General features: G+C 41.0%; 1 protein-coding gene and 1 long non-coding RNA gene across 2 annotated transcripts; both read right to left on the bottom strand.

Moving 5' to 3' along the window:
• Positions 1-855: 855 nt before the first annotated feature.
• On the bottom strand, positions 856-9,424 carry LOC108890992 (uncharacterized). Its single transcript, XR_001962225.2, has 4 exons — positions 9,295-9,424; positions 8,334-8,396; positions 7,993-8,008; positions 856-1,888 (listed from the first exon to the last, which is right to left on the bottom strand). It is a non-coding gene; the product is annotated as an uncharacterized LOC108890992 (long non-coding RNA).
• A 749-nt stretch (positions 9,425-10,173) lies between these two features.
• LOC108890991 (probable ATP-dependent RNA helicase DDX27) lies at positions 10,174-20,055 on the bottom strand (the record flags this gene model as incomplete). Its single annotated transcript, XM_018688096.2, is given in 25 exon segments — positions 10,174-10,318; positions 10,395-10,454; positions 10,616-10,712; positions 11,455-11,575; positions 11,968-12,008; positions 12,011-12,061; positions 12,263-12,353; positions 12,661-12,767; positions 13,011-13,188; positions 13,608-13,686; positions 15,838-15,918; positions 15,920-15,992; positions 16,112-16,253; positions 16,356-16,455; positions 16,704-16,780; positions 16,783-16,856; positions 16,940-16,987; positions 16,990-17,112; positions 17,192-17,297; positions 18,689-18,791; positions 18,850-18,901; positions 19,139-19,247; positions 19,298-19,327; positions 19,426-19,485; positions 19,909-20,055. Coding segments are annotated over 25 exon segments (2,169 nt in total), but the record flags the coding sequence as incomplete, so codon positions are not given.
• Positions 20,056-21,062: the final 1,007 nt, after the last annotated feature.

Raw genomic sequence — 21,062 nt, 5'->3', positions numbered from 1 at the left:
GGCTAAAACCCTCTATCATAGACAAACCTCAGCCAGAGTGAATTCTCGCTAAGGCTGAACCCATATATGAGGCCCAGAGAGTGTACAGAGCGTATCTCAGCAACGCAAGCTCAGAGAGACTCGTGGCTGGTGCCGTTGGAAAGCCCATCATGGAATTAGTGGGGAAGCATGTGGGTCTCATGACTCTGCGACCACCACAAACAAAGCTATTCGCCAAAAACCAAGTGCACCCCCTGGCACTTCTGGCTAAAACCCTCCATCCCTAACCCTAACCCTAAGAGTTTAAAAAAAAAAAAAGGATCAAAGCAACAAAATAAATTGCTGTTACTACTAACATGAGTACAAAATCTGCAATTTGTATTAAGAAAATTAAAAGTTAAGTTAAAAGAATAGTTGTATATTGAATGTCTTCTGAAATCTTAATTTTTTTATGTGATGTTTTACATTCTTAAAGTTTATAGGTTTACTTTAAACTTAAAGATTTAAGGTTTTAAAAGGAACAGGTTTTATGTTTTTAGTTGTAAAGTTTTAGGCTTTACCTTTTTTGTTCAGATAAATACGTTTTACAGTTGTTGGCTTAAATTTCAGGTTTAAAGTTTCTGTTTAGCTTTATAAGGGAATCTTTCTGGACCATTAGCAACATTACCAGTTCCTCATGAAACTTTAAAGAAGGAAAAATAAGACCAGAAAAACAACCAACTTAAGATATAAACAATGATTTTACTTCAAACACAGGAACACACATCATTCATGAGAATACAGATTATAGATGTAAGAATCTATGGTCTATAAAAATGCAATAGAAAACAGAAATACATGAGAAATAAAATACTAAAAAGTACGTAACTTGTTTTTGCATTTTGTGTTTAAGATTTTAGTTTTTCATTGAATTCTTTAGAGGGTTAGATTTTTGATGTTTTTAATTTTTTTACAATATGTTTAATGTTTTGATTTTTTTTTTTTTTAAGTATTAGGTCTTTAAATTTGGGGTTTTATGTTTATGGGTTTTTGGGATTAGTTTTTTTTAAATATTTGTTTTTGAGTTTTGGGTTTTACATTTGTGGGTTTTTATGTTTTTAAATGTTTGCAATGTCAAGTGTGGCTTTGAGTTTTTGGAGTTTTGGTTTCTAACTTCCTATTTGGTTTTCCAAGGTTTGTTTTTTTAAGCTGTTGTTTTATGTCAGACATTTTTGTTTTTGTTTTAGGTGTTTGGCTTTTTTAGGTTTTTGTTTTTAAAATTTTGTTTTGTTTTTGTGGAGCTGTTGCTTTTTAATTTTCAAATACATTTTTAAGTTTTTGTGTTTAAGTTTTTAAATATTTGGGTTTTTAAAGTTTTCATTGGAATTTTTCCATTTTTTAAAAGTTTTATTTCTCATGTACATCATAAATAATATCTAATAAAACAGAATACACTAAGAATAACATAATATAAATCAGAGCCCATGGAGGTAGGAGGGACCAGGTGCTGCAGCATTGTCGCCTCTGATGGCACCGGGGGGCTGAGCAGGCATCTGCATCCTTTGGTTGGCAAGGCATCAGCTCAGGTCAAGCCACAGTCAATCCTCCTTCAGTTTGGACATCTGACTCAAACAAAGACAAACAATAATAATCAATTAGTATCAGTAAATCAATTAGCATCAGAAAACCAAAAAAGGACCAAATAGAAGTAAATAATATATTTGGAAAAAGTAACTTATCTTAATCGGTGAACTGTGACATCAAGGCATCATCAATATCAAGAGGGGAATGGTACAGCTCAGACTTCCTGTCCTTCAGAGACATCCAGGACACAACTTCTCTGGGCCACAGCATCCCACCCCAATTGATCTGGCTGCACAAGAATTTGCTGAACCTACTGCAGCCTCCATCACCTCATGGCACCCTGCAACTATTCATCCAAGAAGTACAATTAGATGTTTTCATTTCCATGTCATCTATCAACTAACAATGACTCAGGGTTCTAGTGGATTAGCCTAATTCTGCATAAACTCAAGTTCTTGTATTTAGAAATTAAAATCGTACCACTGTACAATATATATGTAAACGCATAGTGTGGACCTTTGCATTGGTTGGACATCAGAGACAAGTATGTGTTCTTTAGTACACATTGAGAATGAGGGTCATTACAGGAATAGGGAGGTGGTGTAAAAAACTATAATGGACACAAAAAAAGGTTTTACTGCAGATTGGTGTGAAAAATAATCTGATATTACATAGACAATATTAGCTTTAACAGGTTTTTACTCACCAGTCTAGAAGAAACCGACATTTCAGCAATACACCAGCTGCAGCAGTGGAAAGCAATGCCACCGTACTGTTCTGACTAGCCCCTACATAAACCCACCCCCCATGTCTGTCCATCTGAGATTGAACGGAAACAATGCCAAGACAGGTCAAAGAGTCAAACAAGGCAAACAGTAACAACTTATTCCTACAGATTTATCCATTCTAATCATCTGGACAACAACTGCTTCTACTGGCATAATACTTTGAGTATGTCACAACTTTGCCAGTTCTAGATGGGATTTGTCACTCTGTATGATGCAGTCAGTAAGAGGTTTAAAAAAAAATGTTAATGCAGATACAGAAAACGCTGTCTATGTGGAAGGATTTGCAATAATCAAAAGACCACTCCAATTTTCATTGTAAATCATGTGAATACGTCATTGAAAGCAAGTTGTAACAGCTAAAGTTGTATCCTCTGTTTTTATTAAACACAACACCTGTTAAGCTTAAGACCTTCTGAATTCAGCCCACAGCATAATGTTTCTATTGTTGATAGGAAGTAACTCCATAGGAACAAACTGTAGAATATGGTGTCAACCTGGTTCACCAGAGACATCAGTTAAGTTTTTTTATGTCCTCATAAGTTAAATATACTCAAACTGAGTGTCCATCAACAGTTTCAGAATCATCTGAGTTGTCTCTGTCTGCCAGGCTTCCTCCCTCCCAGAGAATCCAGACACACTCCTGCCTGTTAAACTGCCTACTGCGCAATAAACCGGTCCGAGGACAATCTAATGAACGTATGAAACTGATCAAAATATCCCAGGGTCAGTTGTTGCTGGAGTGAAGATCAGCGACTGATGCTACTGTACCCTAGTGACTTAACGCTTTGCAGGAGTGGGATAAATTCCCCTGCTGGGAGGCCTCCCTACACTCCGAGAGAGAAAAAAAAAAAAAAAAAAAAAAAAAAAAAAAAAAAAACTAAAAATCATAAGTGTATGAAATTTTAGACCACCTGGATTACTAGAACTCAGAGACTCAAGATGGAATTCAACTTGGCAGAAAAAGACAAGACAGAGTTTAAACTCAAAATCCACTTAACGCTGAAGTTAGAATTAATATAAAATTTATATCAAACTATGGATGGTGATCTTGACAGAGTAAACAAAGTACATCTCTCTGGATTTAAAGGATCTCAATAAATATATACACATAGCCTCTCCACATACCTCCACCATCTGATGATGGAATACTGGAACCAGGCAAAACAACCAACTTAGAAAACTTCACATTTTATTTGGCAACATCACTCAGGCTTTAATGTATTCATAACAAAACATCATCTGTGGGCTGAACGACAACTGGAGAAAACCAAACTCAAACGCAGTAACAGTCAATTATCAGTCTACATCAAATTAAGAGATAGTTATGCTCTATAATTTAAACCACTCATCTAGAACAAATAACTTATGAGCAGGCCATTATCAAAGAGCTGAGGAGTAACGAGGGAATAAATAGAGTTACCTTAAATGTTAAATGGAAATACTGAAAAAAACAAACAAACAAATGCTCCTTAAGTTAATTAAGGTTATCTCAACTATAACCTAAGTAAGAGAAAATGTAGAACCATCAATTACGTTCAATTAACATCAAACAGCACATTTATCATCAGGAGCAGCTGAACATTCTAATTCATTTATCACAGATGAAGGTCAACAAAGACAAAACTAACCAGATGTCTCAAAACAATCTCAGATGGACAGAGTTTCCCCAGAAATCATCACAGAAACCCCGACAGTCAAGATACCTGACTTCATGTAGCCGTTTAGGCTGTTTACCAGACCCTGAACACCCCACAGACACAGAGACAGACAAAGAGACAAACTGCCTGTTCAGGCTGCATTGACTGTCATAAAACAGAGGTAGCCTCCCTCACGTTCCTGTCTCTGCATTAACCCTGGTTTGGCTGCACAACAAACAATCCCACCTCACTGGAGTCATTTCTCTTAAGGTGGCCTTACAACATTTACTGCTGCTGGTAGGTCTGTAAAATATCCATTAACTTATTCAGCATTACTGTACGTGTTTGGTAAGATGAAGCAACAGACCACAGACAAAGCAACAACCTGAAATGTTTGAACCAGATTCACCCAAATGTTTCAAACAGATTCATCGACACAGTGTTTACAAGTCTACAAGTCTCTGTCTACACATCTGACTTCTGAGGTGATTGAACAGTTCGACTACAGAAGTAGTTCAGAGACACTGTAACCCAGCAATGTCAGAGTCAGATCTTAAGTTCTGTGTGTGGACAAGTCCTGACTGAATCACCAACGCTTGGAGTGATTTTAAAGCTACAGTTTGATCTACATCACCAAATCTGTCCCTAAAACACTAAGATCATAACAACAGCATACCACAGTCAGCTGATTCACAACACCAGATGGATCCTTGTCTGGTTTTGGAAACTGCACAACTATGGCACACAACTCAGTAGAGTCCATGATCTTGTACGTGGAGTAGTAGAACTAGGGATTTTTTACTTTTTCCTCTAAAAACTGACTAACTGTACTGACAGCGTGGACTTCCTCTCACACAGAGAAGAAGGGGAAGGAGAAAAGCCTTGCCTTCTTATGATGCGAGTCGACTCATTTGACCTCATTCTCTGTAGTGTTAACAAGTCCTGGTTCATTGAATCCTGGTTCCGAATTGCCACATTAGAAAAATGTGGAAAGGTTTGGTCCAAATATCACTGACTCTGTCAGGACATGTGCACACAGAACTTAAGATCTGAATCTGACATTGCTGGGTTACAGTGTCTCTGAACTACTTCTTCAGATGTCCTGTCGACCACGTCAACAGCCAATTGTGTGAACCGCAACTTGTTGATGTGTGGACAGAGTGAAGACGAGTGTGTTGAAGCACTTGGACAAATCAAAGTAAAACATCTCAAGTCATCTGCTTTGTCAATGGTCTACGACCAAATCTCACCAAACACATACAAACATGTTCGAACAGGAAACAGCTCCTTTGCAGATGTGTCAACAGCAGCAGTGAATGATGAAAGGAAACCTGGAGAGAAAATGAGACCTGAGGACAATGCTGACAACTATCTGGACTGATCCATCTATGCTGAGAAAACAGGACTCATCTTTTTCTGAGGCTTCATAATGAATTTAGAATCTCACATCAAAAGTTAAATTATCCTGCAACACAAACTACGCTGCATAAATCACAGCAAACACCACATTTATCAACCAGGAGCAATGACAATAAGCAGCTACCTTCAGATTAAAAGCTTTTACCAAATACGAATGATAACTGATGTGATCTGGACATTATTAACTTTCAGAGTACGAGCTGAGCAAGGAGAAAAACTACTACACTGTCTAAAACCAATCAGACAGACAGTAATCATAGGAACCCTGACTATCAATGTGCCTAACTTTAATACTCTGATGGGCTGAATGTGAATGTTAGCTGGTACATAGAGCTAAAGCCTTGAACACAAACAAAGAGAGAAATGGAACTTGGATGGGTGAATCCGGGAACAATGAAAAACCACAGCACAAATAAGAACACTGGCAGTTTGTTACTGTAAAACACTTTGTAACTGATTTGAAGCTCTACATAAATAAAGTTTATTAGTAGTAAACCCATTAAAAAAGAAAGTGTTTGTAGACACAGATCAAACAAACAGGTGCTGCTGTGACTGATGGCAGCCAGGAAAAAGATGGACAAACGAGATGAAGAGAAAGATGAGCTCAGGCTTTGTTACAGCAAAGACACCATCAATACACAACTGACCATAGACCCAATGAAACTGACTGTTAATACAACCTTCATTTACACCACATCACTAAAACATTCCTGTCATCAGCAGCAGCTCCATCAAATCCTTTACACTGGATCTCCTCCCTGTCTCACATGATTCATATCTAATGATTTAAAGACCAGTGAACCATCTGTCCTCACTGAACATAAACCCTGTCTGATCCTCCAGAGTCCTGAAACAGTCTGTTCAGACTCTGAACCACATCAGTCCAGCTCTGACCCAACACTTGATTCTTCCTGGTCTCACCATCACTGCCTCAGCAGATTCAAACAAAAACAAACAGTCTTATTCTTACTGCAGACACAGGTTCAATACACAGAATTTATGCAAACGGACAGAGGACAGCAGGACTGACTGAGACTCATTCTGTTATCTGTATTAACAACAACCCCCAGCACAATTAAAATAGAAACAGCACTTTGTAGATCTAAAAGGCTCTGATGTTTACAGGGACATATGAACAGGGGACAAATTTGGTCATGTTGGATGAACGAGGAAATGGATAGATCATTAGATTGGCTCGATGGCAAAGAGAAAGAGGGAGGGATAGACAGGAGATGGCGCTGTGGCCCAAAAATAACAAAAAAAAATAACAAACAAAGACACAAACCTCAGTGTGTGTGAATCTAACACTGATAGATGGGGTACATAGGGACTGATGGGCTGCCATGTTGGAATGATGAACGAGGAAATGGATAGATCGTTAGATTGGCTCGATGGCTGAGACAAAGAGGGAGGGATAGACAGGAGATGGCGCTGTGGCCCAAAAATAACAAAAAAAAAATAACAAAGATGCAAACCTGATGATTTGTAGCTGAAAACTGTTGAGACAGTTGTGTGTTTGACTGAGTTTCAGTTTGTGAATCAGTGACAGCTGACAGAGGAACAGACTGAGGGCTTTGGATCAACATGTCACATTGTTGTGTTTGTAATTTTCTGCTAGAGATACAATAAATAAACACAGCAGCGCGTTAACTTGTGCAGCTGTTAACTCTTTCAGCTGCTGTTTCTGGACACAGCTCATGTCTCTATGTGCAGCTGCTGTTTATCAGGAATTCATCATGTTTATCATGTTAGCAGTTTCTATCAAAGATCACATCTGGTTAAAAACCTCATTCACAGGTTTCAAGAATCTGAAAAGTTATGATGACATGGTGGAAATGTGTTAGAGATGACATATTAGGGCAGAAAACACCTCAATGCATCATCATACAGACAAACACTGATGGATTTTATTATAGTTTCAAAAATAAACAGTCAACATACAACAAGTCTAAGGTAAGGCTAAATAATAAGCTAAAAATTAAATATGTAATATATAAATATATATATCATTGCAATTATTTTAGACAGATCTTTTGATGAGTCATGATTTCAATGAGAATTTTTGAATTTCATTTTGATATGATTTTAACTCTTTGAACAGCGGCCAAAACAAGACACCTTCAATACACTGTCAACAGGCAGATTACAGACACTCATGAACTTTAACACAAAACAAAAACTTTACATTTCTATCTTCAAGCCATCTGTCCTCAGTGAACATAAACCCTGTCTGATCCTCCAGAGTCCTGAAACAGTCTGTTCAGACTCTGAACCAATATCAACACCCAATTCTTGCTGGTCTCACCATCGCTGGCTCAGTAGCGCCAAACAAAAACAGTCAGTCTCTTTCTTATTTAACAAAGAGAGAGAATTTTTCCCAAAGCTTCCAAACATTCTGCAGTCTCTAAATAACCTTACTATCCAAACAACAAAATATCACTAAATACTCTGATTGTGTTGAAGACATCCCTCCAACACAATTCAACAACACAAGTCATGACACGGCGGCCATGATAAGACTCATTCAATACACAACAGACAGATGTGTGAGAGAGGCACAGCAGCCATGACACAACACAGAATAAAAAGTAAAAAATGAGACTTACTGGTTCGTAGATCTGCCTGGAAGACAAAAGAAAAAAAACATGTCTGAGTAAAGTCGCTGACAGTTTGATCATTTCCTGACCTTCACTCTGGTATCTGTGTGGTTTTATAGATATTATAGATAAAGATTGTTTTCTTGTTTAATTCTTTGAACTTCAATTTAAACATGGAAACTTGATAAAAACAGGACATTATATGCTGTGAAAAATTAAACATGTTACTGTGAACAGCTGTTAATGAGTTAATGAGCCTGACAGGAACCAACACACCTGACAGCAATGACATCAATGCTAATGCTAAGCTAACTCATGGCTAACTCAGCTCCTTTACAGGCATCACTCACCAAGTTTTACAGGACCAGGTTCTCCAAGAGTCTTTTCCTCTCTCACCACAGGAGGGCGCTGTTCTGTTCATTAAAAAAAGTATGAGTCACATCTCCAGTCTGTGATGTTTCCTGAACTTCATTCTGGTATTTTGGGGGGGGGCAGCACCACTGAGTTTGTCTGAGAACAGACTCATTAAATCCAGGTCAGTTTGTGTCCTGACATCAGTGTGCTCCTCCATTTGTTAGTTCGTGTTTTAATGAAAACTTATTCCTCCTCTGAAACTCACACAGTAACTAACAGGGGCAGTGGTATTCCAGCATCTCCCAGTAAAATCACTGTTTGTCAGTGGAGTCTGGTACTGATACACAGAGATGTCTGAGGTTAAACTGGTTAATAAAAAGCTCTGTCTCTGTAGGAATCCTGTCCATGATGTTGGACAACAATCCAAGTCTGTCAGAGACAAAAACAGCTTTAGTGGTCGGACACTCTAGTGGATGAAATGACAGCAGCGGTCTTGCTCCACGTGTTTGACTGTCTCAGCGGTTTCACAGTTCACTGATCAATAACGCGATTGAATTCATTCACCACCACACCCTGTCACTTTATGTTCACTTTAAACAAACATCAGTTTAGATTCTGTGGCTCCTCAGCTCTGACTTTAACCACACTGAGCAGCTTGAAAACGCTCTTTGACTTAAATTGGAGTGAAAATGTTTTTTTCCCGCGCGTTTCCTCCTGAAATGAATCCAGTCTGAACTAATGAGTGTTTCCATCTCAGTGAGTTAATCCCGTGTGTGTGAGCGACCACACACACCGACTGTTCTTCTGTTAAACTCTGTCAACCTGAGTTTAAACAACACGACACTACAACACACCGCAGCACAGTTACACACCTGACTCTAAACAAGCAAAACGAGCCTGACACGCGCCCACACACCTGACGACAGCGACATGAACTAGCTGATAGACATCACTCACCTGTCCAGGTGTGTTTCCAGCTCCTCCTGTGGTTGTATCGATCATCCCGGTGTCTCTGAACCAGTTTCTCTGTTCAGACCCGCCATCACTGTACCTACACCGTCTGTTGCGCGCACCAAGGTGTGCGATTTTCGGCGTCTGACGTCACTCTTAAAGCTGAAGTGCGCATGCGGTGATGCGTTAAGTGTCGTAAAAACCAAACTTTCCTCCTACAGAAATGTTCGTTGCCTTATCAAACTCTGACAGATTCTCAGTTCTCCTTGAGATACAAAGTCTGGTGTTAATTTAAACAAGAATATTAAATTTAATTTCAGTAATTTACTGAAAACTGTTGGTTAAAATTAATTACCTCTTACACATTAAAATGTCTAAAAAAGAAAAAGACCAGACCAGTGTTTTATATTTTATTGTGTTCTTACTTGATCCCAAATGGTTCCAGGAATTTTCACATCTAGAAGAATCCATAATTTTAATCAAGATAACAGCCCCTTTCATTGGATGGTTTGTCGACGAAGTCATATCCTCTTGCGCATGTCAGTGATGTCACAGAGGCGGTCAGATGAAAACCGATTTCTTCCAAACTCATCTTTGTTATTCTGTTATTGGAGATGTAACTCTGTCCATCACAGTTTTATTCTGATTAGTGAACTGAGCTGTGAAGAAGTTTTTACATTTCGTTATTAAAGAAATGATGATACAAAAGAGACTGTGTTAGATCAGATTAGATCAGAAATTGAGTACAACTTAACATTTGAACCAAATCTGAAGAAATTCACTTCAAATTGTTTCTGAGAGACAACGAGAACAAGGTGGACGAAAACTGAAATCCTCCTTCACAGCTGGTGTTGACTGTAAAGATGCCACTGAAACTCTGGAAACTACAGATGGAAACTTTATTTAAAAGTTATTTAATGAACAAAGAAAAGATTTACACAATGAACACAAAGACACAACACAATAAATTCATGTGGGAGAGAACAGCTTCTGAGGCGACCATCTTGGCTGTCACTTCTTCTTCTTGAACCTGACAGAGAGAACAGAGCATCAGCCATCTTAACTCTGTTTATATCATGTTGGGGGACAGAGAAGGTGGATCTCACCTGGAGCTGCCTGGATGCTTCCTGTCCAAACCAAGTCGCTTCCTGTCAGCAAAGGACGGTCTGTAACAAGACAGGTGTACAAACAGGTGAGACAGGTGTGTACAGAGAGGTCAGATGAGTGTATAGACAGGTGAGACAGGTGTGCAAACAGATGAGACAGGTCTGCAAAAAGGTGTACAGACAATTGTGTACATAAAGACAGGTGTCTACAGAAGTCTCACCCAGCTCTGTAGTGTTTCAGAGCCTTGCTGCTTGTGTTGGTCAGCTCTTTATCAAACACTGACTTCTTTCCTCCTTTTCCCATTTTCTGATTGGCTGCTGAAGGAGAGACAGTTTAGTTTAGTGCAGCTGTTTACAGTGAAAACAGGTGAGACAGGTGTTATTAGACTGTCCAGTGGCCAGTCTTCAGATTTGTGTTGTAGTTTTCATTTCAATTTCATCAGTATGAACTAAAATAATTATTTTAAATTTTTTTATGATTAAAAATCAAAAACTGCAATCTCAAATTTTTCTTTTAGTATCAGAACCTCAGCTCAGTTCTTTCTTCATCTTCAGTCTTGGTTCAGTCTCTCCTGAATCTGGTCTTCCTGTCCTGTCAACTCAGTCCACTCAGTGACAGTGAGAGACCCAGAGGAGACTCAATTGTCTTGGTTTCAGGTCTATGTTGAGCTTAAAGGTGAATCATCGCCTCAGTCTCTGGACTCTGGTGCAGGTTTTCTACAAGGACCTCTCTGTATTTGCCTCAGTCCAGTCTCACTGTAACTCCTGCTGATATCCAGGGTGAATTATGGACCTGATACGCAGGTGAGTGTCTTTCTAAACTCTGTCCAGTCAGTTCAGTTTGTTCCAGGTAGACTTTGGCAAGTTCTGGAGACATCCGAAGGATAATTAAAGAGGAAGTAGCTGACCACAGTTCACAGCCACAGCAAACCATCAGACACTACCTGGGAGATTTCCGTTTTTAATTTTACTAAAATACATGTTTTCACATTGTCATGAAGCAAAGGGGTCTGAATACTTCCTGTCTATCAGGACATATCAGAATATGTTTGTATCTGACCTTTAGTCGGCGTCTCGTCCTCGGGCATCACTCTCGCTCTCTTTGGTCGTCTCTCTCTCTTGGCTGCCCGCTCAGCAAACATCTGAGCCTTCAAGATCTCGAACTGAGTGCACTCCTCAGACTGTCAGACAGAGAAAATCAGACAGATGTGGATTTAGAGAAGACTCACTGCTAACCCTCGCCCAGCTCAACAGCAGAAACATCACTGATCATAAAGCAGAGAGCACAGCAGAGAGCACATGAACATGATTGGCCTTAGAGGACAATTTATACTCTGATGAGTCAACACCGTACCCTACACCATACACTGTACCCTACATCCTACATTCTACACCGTACCCTACACCATACCTTACATCCTAAATCCCTACACCGTACCCTACATCCTACATACCCTAAACTGCAGGCCTAACTCTCTAGAAATGTAACTACACGCCCCACTGAGGAGCAGAGGTGATCCTACTCACCACCTCTCATTGATTATTGATCGATCAATTTATGGCAGGTTCTTACCGTAAGCTCCTTCTTCTTCCTGCCATCCTTCAGGAACTTTCTCTCTTCTTCTTCCCTCTGAGAGCGAGATCAAACTCCTGCAGAGCCTTTGACACTGAGGAAGAGGAGGAGGAACATGATTTCAAATCCTAGTTCAGTGCAGTACTCAGTAGTAGAAAACTACAGAGTACAGAGTACTACTGAGTACAGGTGAGGGAAGGGCAGTACCGGTGTGTAGTTGTACAGTATATTGTGTAGTTGTACAGTTGTGTAGTACAGTGTATAGCTGTATAGCACAGTGTGTATTAATACTCACTGCGACTCTGTTTTCTCTCTTGCTGAGTTTGAAACCAAACTCTCTGAGACTCTGAGGATGAACCATCAAGACGCTTCTGAGCCACGCTCAACTATACATATACACACACACACACGCACGCACACACCATAGTTACATCATGTTTTATTCTTCAGCAGCTTTAAATCCCTCATTTCACGCAGTTTGTTTGACTCACAAAATACAAAAGTAACAACTTTTAAAATGTAGAAATCTTTGGTGAAAATTAGATTTTATTCCCTAACAGTTACATAAACTGTGACCTGTTGAATGTCTTCCTGATGTGATCGCAGACAGTTCACCCACTCTGACTGTTTCCACTCTCATGAGCTGTCTGATCAGGTGTAGAGGTGTACAATTACTCAGGTGTAGAGGTGTACCTTGGCCTCAGACGCAGCCAGCTCTCTCTCCTCTCTCTCCAGCTTCGTCACAGCTTCGACATCTTTCTCGAGTTTAGAGATCAGGTCTCTGAACTTCAGGATCACCTCTGAGGCACACAGAGAGTTTAGTCACAGCACACCTGAGAGGAACTACAACAGGTGAAACTCCAACAGGTGACTTCTTTTTACTGTTTCTGTTAAGAACCACTTCATCATCTGTTCACTCTTGTTACTTTCCTGGCTGCACTGATCTCAATATTGCCAGGTTGCCTGAACTACCCACAGACTGTCTTTCTCCCAGACACACTCCTGTCTCTCTGACCAGTTGTCTATATCTCAGGTGTGCATACCTGGCGGCAGGACTCGGGCCTTCACGCTGTTCTTGGCAGACTTCACCACCTCCTTCAGCATCTTTCTCTCAGATTCTCCAACCAGAGACACCGAACGTCCTGAACGACCGGCTCTTGCCGTCCGACCAACACGGTGGACGTAATGTTTGACTGTAGACGGCATGGTGAAGTTTATCACCTGGAGAGACAGACAGGTTAGAGAGAGACAGGTGGAGAGAGACAGACAGGTTAGACAGAATCAGACAGGATTAGACAGACAGGTGGAGAGGTGTTGGAGGATCAAACAGAAAACATGTTGAGTTTTGTTTTGTTTGTTTTAATAAAACCAGCAGCTTGGTGTCTGTAGATTTACGGAGTTACCATAGTAACCCTAACCACTGCAGTAATCCTACGACCCCACAGTAACTTTATTATTAAACCCATAAAACCTCGACAGTAACTCTGCAGTAACTCAATGAGAACCAAAAACACTTCAGGAAAACACTTTAGTTTTTCTGTTGTCTCTCTGTAGAAACAGTGACTCTATAATAAACAGATGGAAACTTGTTAATAACTCTGTTTTCTTCTGCAGGAAACGCTGATGGACGTGACACTCACCGTTTTGACTCCATCGATGTCCAGACCTCTGGCTGCGACATCTGTCGCCACCAAGATATCAATCTGTTCGTCTTTAAAAACGCCTGGAGAAGAAGAACAAGAAGGGTGAGAAGAGACAGACGAGGTTCTGGAGGTTCTCTGGTTCTGTTTCTACTATCAGGACCATGAGCTGGGCCTGAGCTGGAGCCGGTTTGGAGTTTATGTAACTGTATCAGTCTGAATATGTTAACATCCAGACATTTATGTTGGTCTTGTAGGTCATCATCAGACACGACAAACACAAGGGTTACAGTTCGAACTTTCAAAGACTATGATTATCATAAAATACAATCCTATGTTGCTTTACAGAGGTGGCAGTGAATACATCTCAGTTTTGTTACCTGTGGCAATGAAAGCATTTAGCCACTGGATGGCAGTGTCTCAATATCAGCCATTCCTACAGTGTTTTTAGTCAGTGATGGAGTTGGGATAAAAAGTAAATAGTCTGGAGTACAGAGCTAAGTATACTAACCTTAGCCACAGAGAAAAGCAACAGGAAGGTCCAAGAATTAAAAAAGCAGCCTGTAGAATATGTTCGCAAAAAGTTACACCAAAAAGATGCAGGCAGTGAAAGTCAACTTTATTGTGGCCGATTGTCGAGTAATAATTTGTCAACAGTATGCAAAGAGTGATGTGCCTTTAAAAGAAAGAGTACAGCATTAAGCTGATTTTAAAAGAGTAATATGTGGAAATGGTATTATCAGTATTTACTATTCAAAGAAAACATGTGATTTATGTATGTTAAAAGCCACTAATGTGTGAGTAGATGTTAGTGCTCACTGCATGCTTACTTTGTGTGAAAAAGACATGTACTTTTAAAAAAAGTGAAACAAGGAAGAATTAAGAAATAATGTTGTAAAAATAAAGGGTAACTTAGTTTTAAAAAAATACAATCAGAACAGGCCAGAACATAATGGTGTAAAGCAGAGAGAGAAAAGGCCAAAAGAGGACAGGGTCTGCCCTGGGACAACCCTGCAAGCTGAAGTGCAGCCAGAAGAAAAGCACAGGGGCTTTCCAGAAGACAGTGGCCTTGAAGAGAAGATAAGAGTCTATTTTTAGAGCCCAGGTGCTTCTCAAAAGACAGTGACCTTGAAGATAATATAGGAGTGTAACTTTTTTTGGGGGAGCCCCAAGATAGACATCTAAATGAACTAATGTTTTAATGGTGTAAATTGGACAGACCAGTAAAATGACCTGAGAGGCGTGGAAAGCCACAGCCAAAACTGTATAAAAAAGGGACAAAGCCAGTAAAGTTTTGGGGCTCTTCTGGTGTATCTTGTATACACTGTGAATGGTTCCCAGGTTTCTTTGTCGGCAAATAAACTCTGCTGCCTTGGACACTGCCAACTCATGATAATTTTTGGACACCTGAATCAGGCTGAAGAATTCTGATCGTAGCCCAGTGGTTTGGGACTTTAAACCCAGATCCACATCAAAATCATCCAAGCTTCAAAGTGTTTTCAGAAAGTGCATTTTTAAAGCAGTGTATGCTGAAGGTATGTGAGCAGGTATGCCCTGTTCAGAGACAGACAGAGTCCTGGAACTATTGGAAAATCTGATTGAAGAGGTGCACAGTTCTCTGGCTTTTTATTTAGCCACTGAAACACTGATACAGCTCATCTATTCCATTCATTCATCCATTCACATCCATTTATTTAAAAGGTTTGAATGCAGACAGTGAGAAGCTCTCGGATGTGATCGTCATGCACGGGATGAAAAAGGAAAGGGACGTCCTCAGTGAGTAGTTTGCAAGTTAAATGAAATTACCCTGTGAGAAGTTGCTGGGGTTTATCATTGATGGTGAGCCATGTTTGGTGAGAGAACTGTCTTGGTATGACTGGTGAAAGAGAAAACCTCTGATAACTGACCTTTCAAAGCTACTTATTAATTAACTTATTATTAAAACTAATTGATCGCAGAGGCAGTTATATCAGTAATATGAGAGAGTAGATACATTTATAAAGTCTTACAGTTACAAGTGGACCTTTGAGGTTAACCACAATGCTTATAATGCTGAAACTGAGTTTGACACCCCTGGTCTAGATAATCCCGCCACTGATGTGGTTGTGGTCCTGGACCAGCAGAGTGTTGATGACCAGTTCTGTACAAACATGAAGAACTGATTCAGGATCAGGCAGCAGCTCCAAACCAGACCTCAAACTGCCTGGGCGGGTGCATGTATGTGTGTGTGTACCTGAGGTTCTCCAATCTCTGGTTCTGGCTCAGTTCTCCATGCAGTTCCCCGACCTTCAGTCCCATCAGACCCAGCAGGATGGAGTCTGTGAGCCTGTTTCCTCGTCTGAGTGAACAACATCACGTGATCCTGGAACGTCCGAGTCAGCAGAGCTACCAGCACAACAACAGGGACAGGGTCAGTACTGGTACTGTAGTACCTGTGAGTAGTACTGCAGTATCATGAGTAGTCCTGCAGTATCTGTCAGTAGTACTGCAGTATCAGGACGTACCAGCCACCACAGCCTCTCTGTCTCCTTCTCTGTTTGGTCGGATTCTGACGAACTCTTGTCGCAAGAACGGAGCTACGTCAGTGTTGCTGTTTACAAAGATCCTGATTGGCTGCTTCAATGAAACTGCCGCCAGGTCCTTCACCTGAAGACACAAATCACATGACACACATTGACACAGAAGTCACATGACACGCACTGACACACCTGGGGACACAGGTCACATGACACAGGTATGAACACATACCTCTTCTGTCATGGTGGCAGAGAACAACATGGTCTGTCTGTTATAGGAGCACAACCTGATGATCTCCTTCATCTGCTCCTCAAAGTACTCGTCCAACATCCTGAGACACAAACACACAGGTGAGTTCCGACAGGTGAGTTTCTTTTTCCCCCATTTCCTCAGACAAGATACTGAAGGAAACCGAACTGCCCTGATGTATTGTCAGAGTAGGTGACAGGAAACTGTTGTGTGAACATGTGAACAGGTGAATGTGAGTGAACAGGTGAATGTGAACAGATAAGTGTGTTAACAGGTGAGTGAGTCTCGTGGCTGATCAGATCGGAGAAGGTCTGAGGTGTCTGTGTTTACCTGTCAGCCTCATCCAGGATCAGGATCTCTATGTGTGTGAGCTCGAAGCTCGGCGTGTTGTGGAGGTGATCGATCAGGCCGACCAGGGTGTAGCGATCAGAACGTCGGCGCCTGCCCTCAAAGCTGCTTCCTGAGACTTCAGGTCCAACCCACCTGGAGACAGACCAAGACAGATTACCTTAGGACCAGACCGAGTCCAGATTCAGAGTCAGTCAGTGACCAGTGACCACTCATACCAACAGTCAGGCAGGTGGTGATGGAGGTGAACTGGGCAAGCTGACGGCCACAGAGTGAACCTGGATCCCCAACTCTCTGGTCGGGACTAGAACCAAGACCCGGGTCACCTGGGACATCCTGGGCTTATAAACCAAACGCTCCAACACCGGCAGCATAAAGGCAGCCGTCTTTCCTGAAGGCAGAGGACGAATGTTTTAGATTATTTCATCTGGTCACAGAGTGAAGAACTGGTCCCATTGTTTCAGGGTTACCTGTCCCTGTAGCGGCACAGGCGCAGAGGTCTCTGCCCAGCAGGCCAACAGGAACGCAGGCCTTCTGAATGGGAGTCGGCTGCTTGAAGCCCAGAGCTGTGACGGCCTGCAGGGACACAACAGGAGTTCACAAACATCAACAACACAAAACCAGGCCCCCCCTACATCCAAGTCTTCCTGTCAGACTCAGACTCTACTCTGTTCTGCCTGAGGAAGTCACAAAAGACTCTTTGTCCGAACACCTGCTCAGAGTATCAGGTCTTCTTTGAGTCTCTTGGTCCTGGTGGGGGGTTTAGGATTCTTTGAGGGTCTTTGAGCACCAACCTGCCCAATATGAACTCAGGTGGTGTTTGATACCAACACATCATAAACTGCCTGAAACAGACTTGTTTGACTGTGAGGTTTCAGTGACCCACTTCATGGTCGAACCAAAGTCCTTCTAGACGAGACCCACCACTTGGCAGCCATCTTGGAAAGGCCCTCAGGCGGTTATCTCAGGCTAAGAGGCTCCCAGAGAACCATAACTTCACCTTGACCAGGAGGCATCTGTTGTTTTTCTGACCCAGTCTAGATGAAGCCACTTTAAGCTCCAGAAAGTTTCTACTTTATTTCACACTGATGTTATTCTGCAGTTATGCAGCTATGGCACAGACACTGAGAGAAATATGAAATATCTGCTCTGCTAAAGTGACTCACACCACACACACCATCATGTACACCATCATGTACAGTTACTGTACAGTTACTGTACATGATGGTGTGTGTGTGGTGTGTGTGTGTGTGTGTCTCTGCAGTTACACCTTCTAAAACCTGGCGGTGTAGTTTCTGTCACTGTGTTGAGTTTCTTCATGATAGAGTTAGAGCTGACAAATGTTGTGAACTTACTGAAACAACTGCAACTCAGAGCAGAGAGAAAACGTCAGAGGAGATAAACGACCTCTGACCTGACAGAGGCGGAGGGAGGAATCGACCAATCACAGCAGGTACATTTCTAGTGATGTGTATGTCTTGCTGCAGCGGAGGATCTGTGGTTACACATATTAAACAAGTCGACACAGGACTATAAATCCAGGATCATAGGGGTCACATTCAAACCCTCCATCGTGGCCGATCAGAGTCGTGGACTGAACGTCATTGGTGTTTGTCGTGGTAAAAACCACAGAGCTTGTGATGGACTGCAGGACTGAAGGAGACCATCAGTCTGAACAAAACCTTCAGGAAGGTCTGTCCAAGTGAGTCCTGAAGCAGCAGACAGGTGTCAGGTGAGGGAGGAGTTAATGGAGAAGGACCTTTAATCTGTGTCAGTTCTGACAAACCACCACAACTCTCAGGACTCAAGACTCAGGACCTGCTGACCTGGACTGAGGAAACCTGACCCAGAGACTCGTCCTTCATAGAGGACCTGAAAGACCGGGGACTTGACTGACTCTGGGTTTCATCCTCTATCAAACAGAACTACAGTCATTTTTCTTCTGATTTAAGGGAAACCAGTTTTACCTTCAAGATGGGCCTGGACAGGTTCATATCATCAAAGGTCAGCTGATCGTCGTACTGAGATGCGTCTTCATAGAATGACTCTGCAGCCTGAAAACAAACACAGCTGTTACCACGGTAACCGACCACAACACCCTGAGATATCATCAACTCTTCATCCTCACCTCCTCTTGGGCCTTCCTCTTCCTCCCCGTTTTTCCTTCTCTCTCAGAGTGTCTGACAAGAAAGAGGAAGTGACCCAAATAAACCAATTTTTTTTATTTGTCAAACTAATGGTTTAATTAATTTTTTGTGTAAAGTTAGCTTATTTTCAGAGCTGCAGTTTGTTTTACTGGACATAATTATATTTTAATGACATTTAAAACTCATTTAAAAAGCGCTGGATTAATGCCAAAGAGTAAAATGTTTCTGCTTCCTGTCAAATTTAAAAATAAAAGCCTCTCATGGACTCACCAGATTTGGTCAGAATTTCCTCATCACTCGAGTCAAACTCATCTTCATCATCCTCCTCCTCATCATCATCATCTTCTTCATCACCTCCATCAGCTTGTCCTGCAGCAGGCTTCACATCCTGCTCTTCATCATCATCCTCATGGTTCTGCTCTGCAGAACCTTTGCATTTTCACTCTGAGCTGATTTCTCCTGCAGACCAAATCAAACTCTTCTTTACACACAGAAAGTACAACCAGGCCAGACAGGAAGTACAACCGGACCAGACAGGAAGTAGAACCTGGCCTCACCTCCACTTTCCTTTTCTTCCTGATCTTTTCTATTTTCTGGTCCAGAGTCGTCACAGTTCTCTGTAAACACAGAACTGGGTTAGGGTTACCAGTGGAACCAGTGGAGAATGCTGAAGAACCAGAACAGTCCAGAGAATGTTAGAGAACCAAAGAACATAACTGAAGTTTAGAGAACAGAAACACTGACACCCTGTGGTTTGTGATTAATTGATATGAAGTGAAATTTTAAAAAGGATCATTTAAGAATCTGGAGGAATCACATAATAAGCCATAACTGATTTTTTTTTTAATTTAACTTTAATTCTCCTGAAACAGCACAACCAACGGAATAATGTCACTGTCAGAACTTTGGACAAAAACATCAGGAAACAGATGAGTTTTATGAATCTCCAAACTAGAGACCTTGTTCTCCAAAAACTGAACTATTGAAGAGAATCTCTGTTCTCTGGTTCCTCTCTGACTGTGGAACATCTCAGGTTCTACCTTCTTCTTCAGTTGTTTGATGACGTCAGCCATCACCCAGTCGTCATCATGGTTCACATCCCTCTCTCCAAAATCAAAGTCAGCATTAAAGTCTCTCGACCCTGAACTCCCCAACTTCTTCTTCCTGTTCAGGATGATCCGCTCCTCCTGAAACACACACACATACATACACACACACACACACACACACACACACACACCACACACACATACACATACATTGTTGTCCAGCAGATGAAAACATCATCATCCTATGGAAAATTGACAGTCTGTTGTGTGATAATAAAAATTCTTCACAACTGAAATGATGAATCTGGTATTTTAAAACCTGGACCTCATTTGCCATGTAAATGATTGACAGGGACAAAAATCTTTGAAATCAGTGAATTATTGATCAAGAACAGTGAACCCAACAATCAATACCAGACCCCATTGACAAAAACAGTCATGTTTTTGAGCAGAACACAGGAGCTGCTGGAATACCACTGCCTCCATCTGTTAGTTGACTTGTGTTATTGTGTGACTTTCAGTGGTGGAAGAAGTCAGATACTTTACTGAAGTAATATACACCACACAGTAACTAACAAACTAACAGACCAAGGCATTCCAGCAGCTCCTCTGCTTAAATTACTGTTTTGTCAATTGGGGTCTGGCTGAGATAAAAAGTTCTGTCTCTGTGGGAATCCTATCCATACTGTCATCAGAGAATGATAATAACAATCTGAGCCTGAAACTACTTTGATGTGGACATGTGCACCGTGTTCAGGTTCACTGTTCCTGATCAATACTATACCGATTCCAAAAACTTTTTTCTCTATCAATTATTTACACACAAAGACATGACCCAGGTTCAGAAATAACAGTTAACCCTGTTTACAGGTAAGATAATCCTTTATTAGTCCCACAATGGGGAAATTTACAGATATATAAAATACACACATATAATGCAAAAGTTTGGTTTTTCCTCAGCTCAGTGTTTTATTTAGCTTGACTCCGACATGTTAAAGCAGAGATCCTTCAGAGTTAAGTCAGGCTGAGATGTTAAATAAATAACATTTGTTAATTCGTGACGTGTTATGAATACATTGTTGTTGTTTAAATGTTGTTGTTATATTATGTTTAAAACATATGTCAGGAAGTTGTTGTAAATGGCC

Source organism: Lates calcarifer, unplaced genomic scaffold, assembly GCF_001640805.2.
Source record: "Lates calcarifer isolate ASB-BC8 unplaced genomic scaffold, TLL_Latcal_v3 _unitig_1848_quiver_2041, whole genome shotgun sequence".
NCBI classification, from domain to species: Eukaryota; Metazoa; Chordata; class Actinopteri; family Centropomidae; genus Lates; species Lates calcarifer.
Note: the sequence above shows the minus strand (reverse complement) of the source record. Positions and strands in the feature narration are given on the sequence as shown.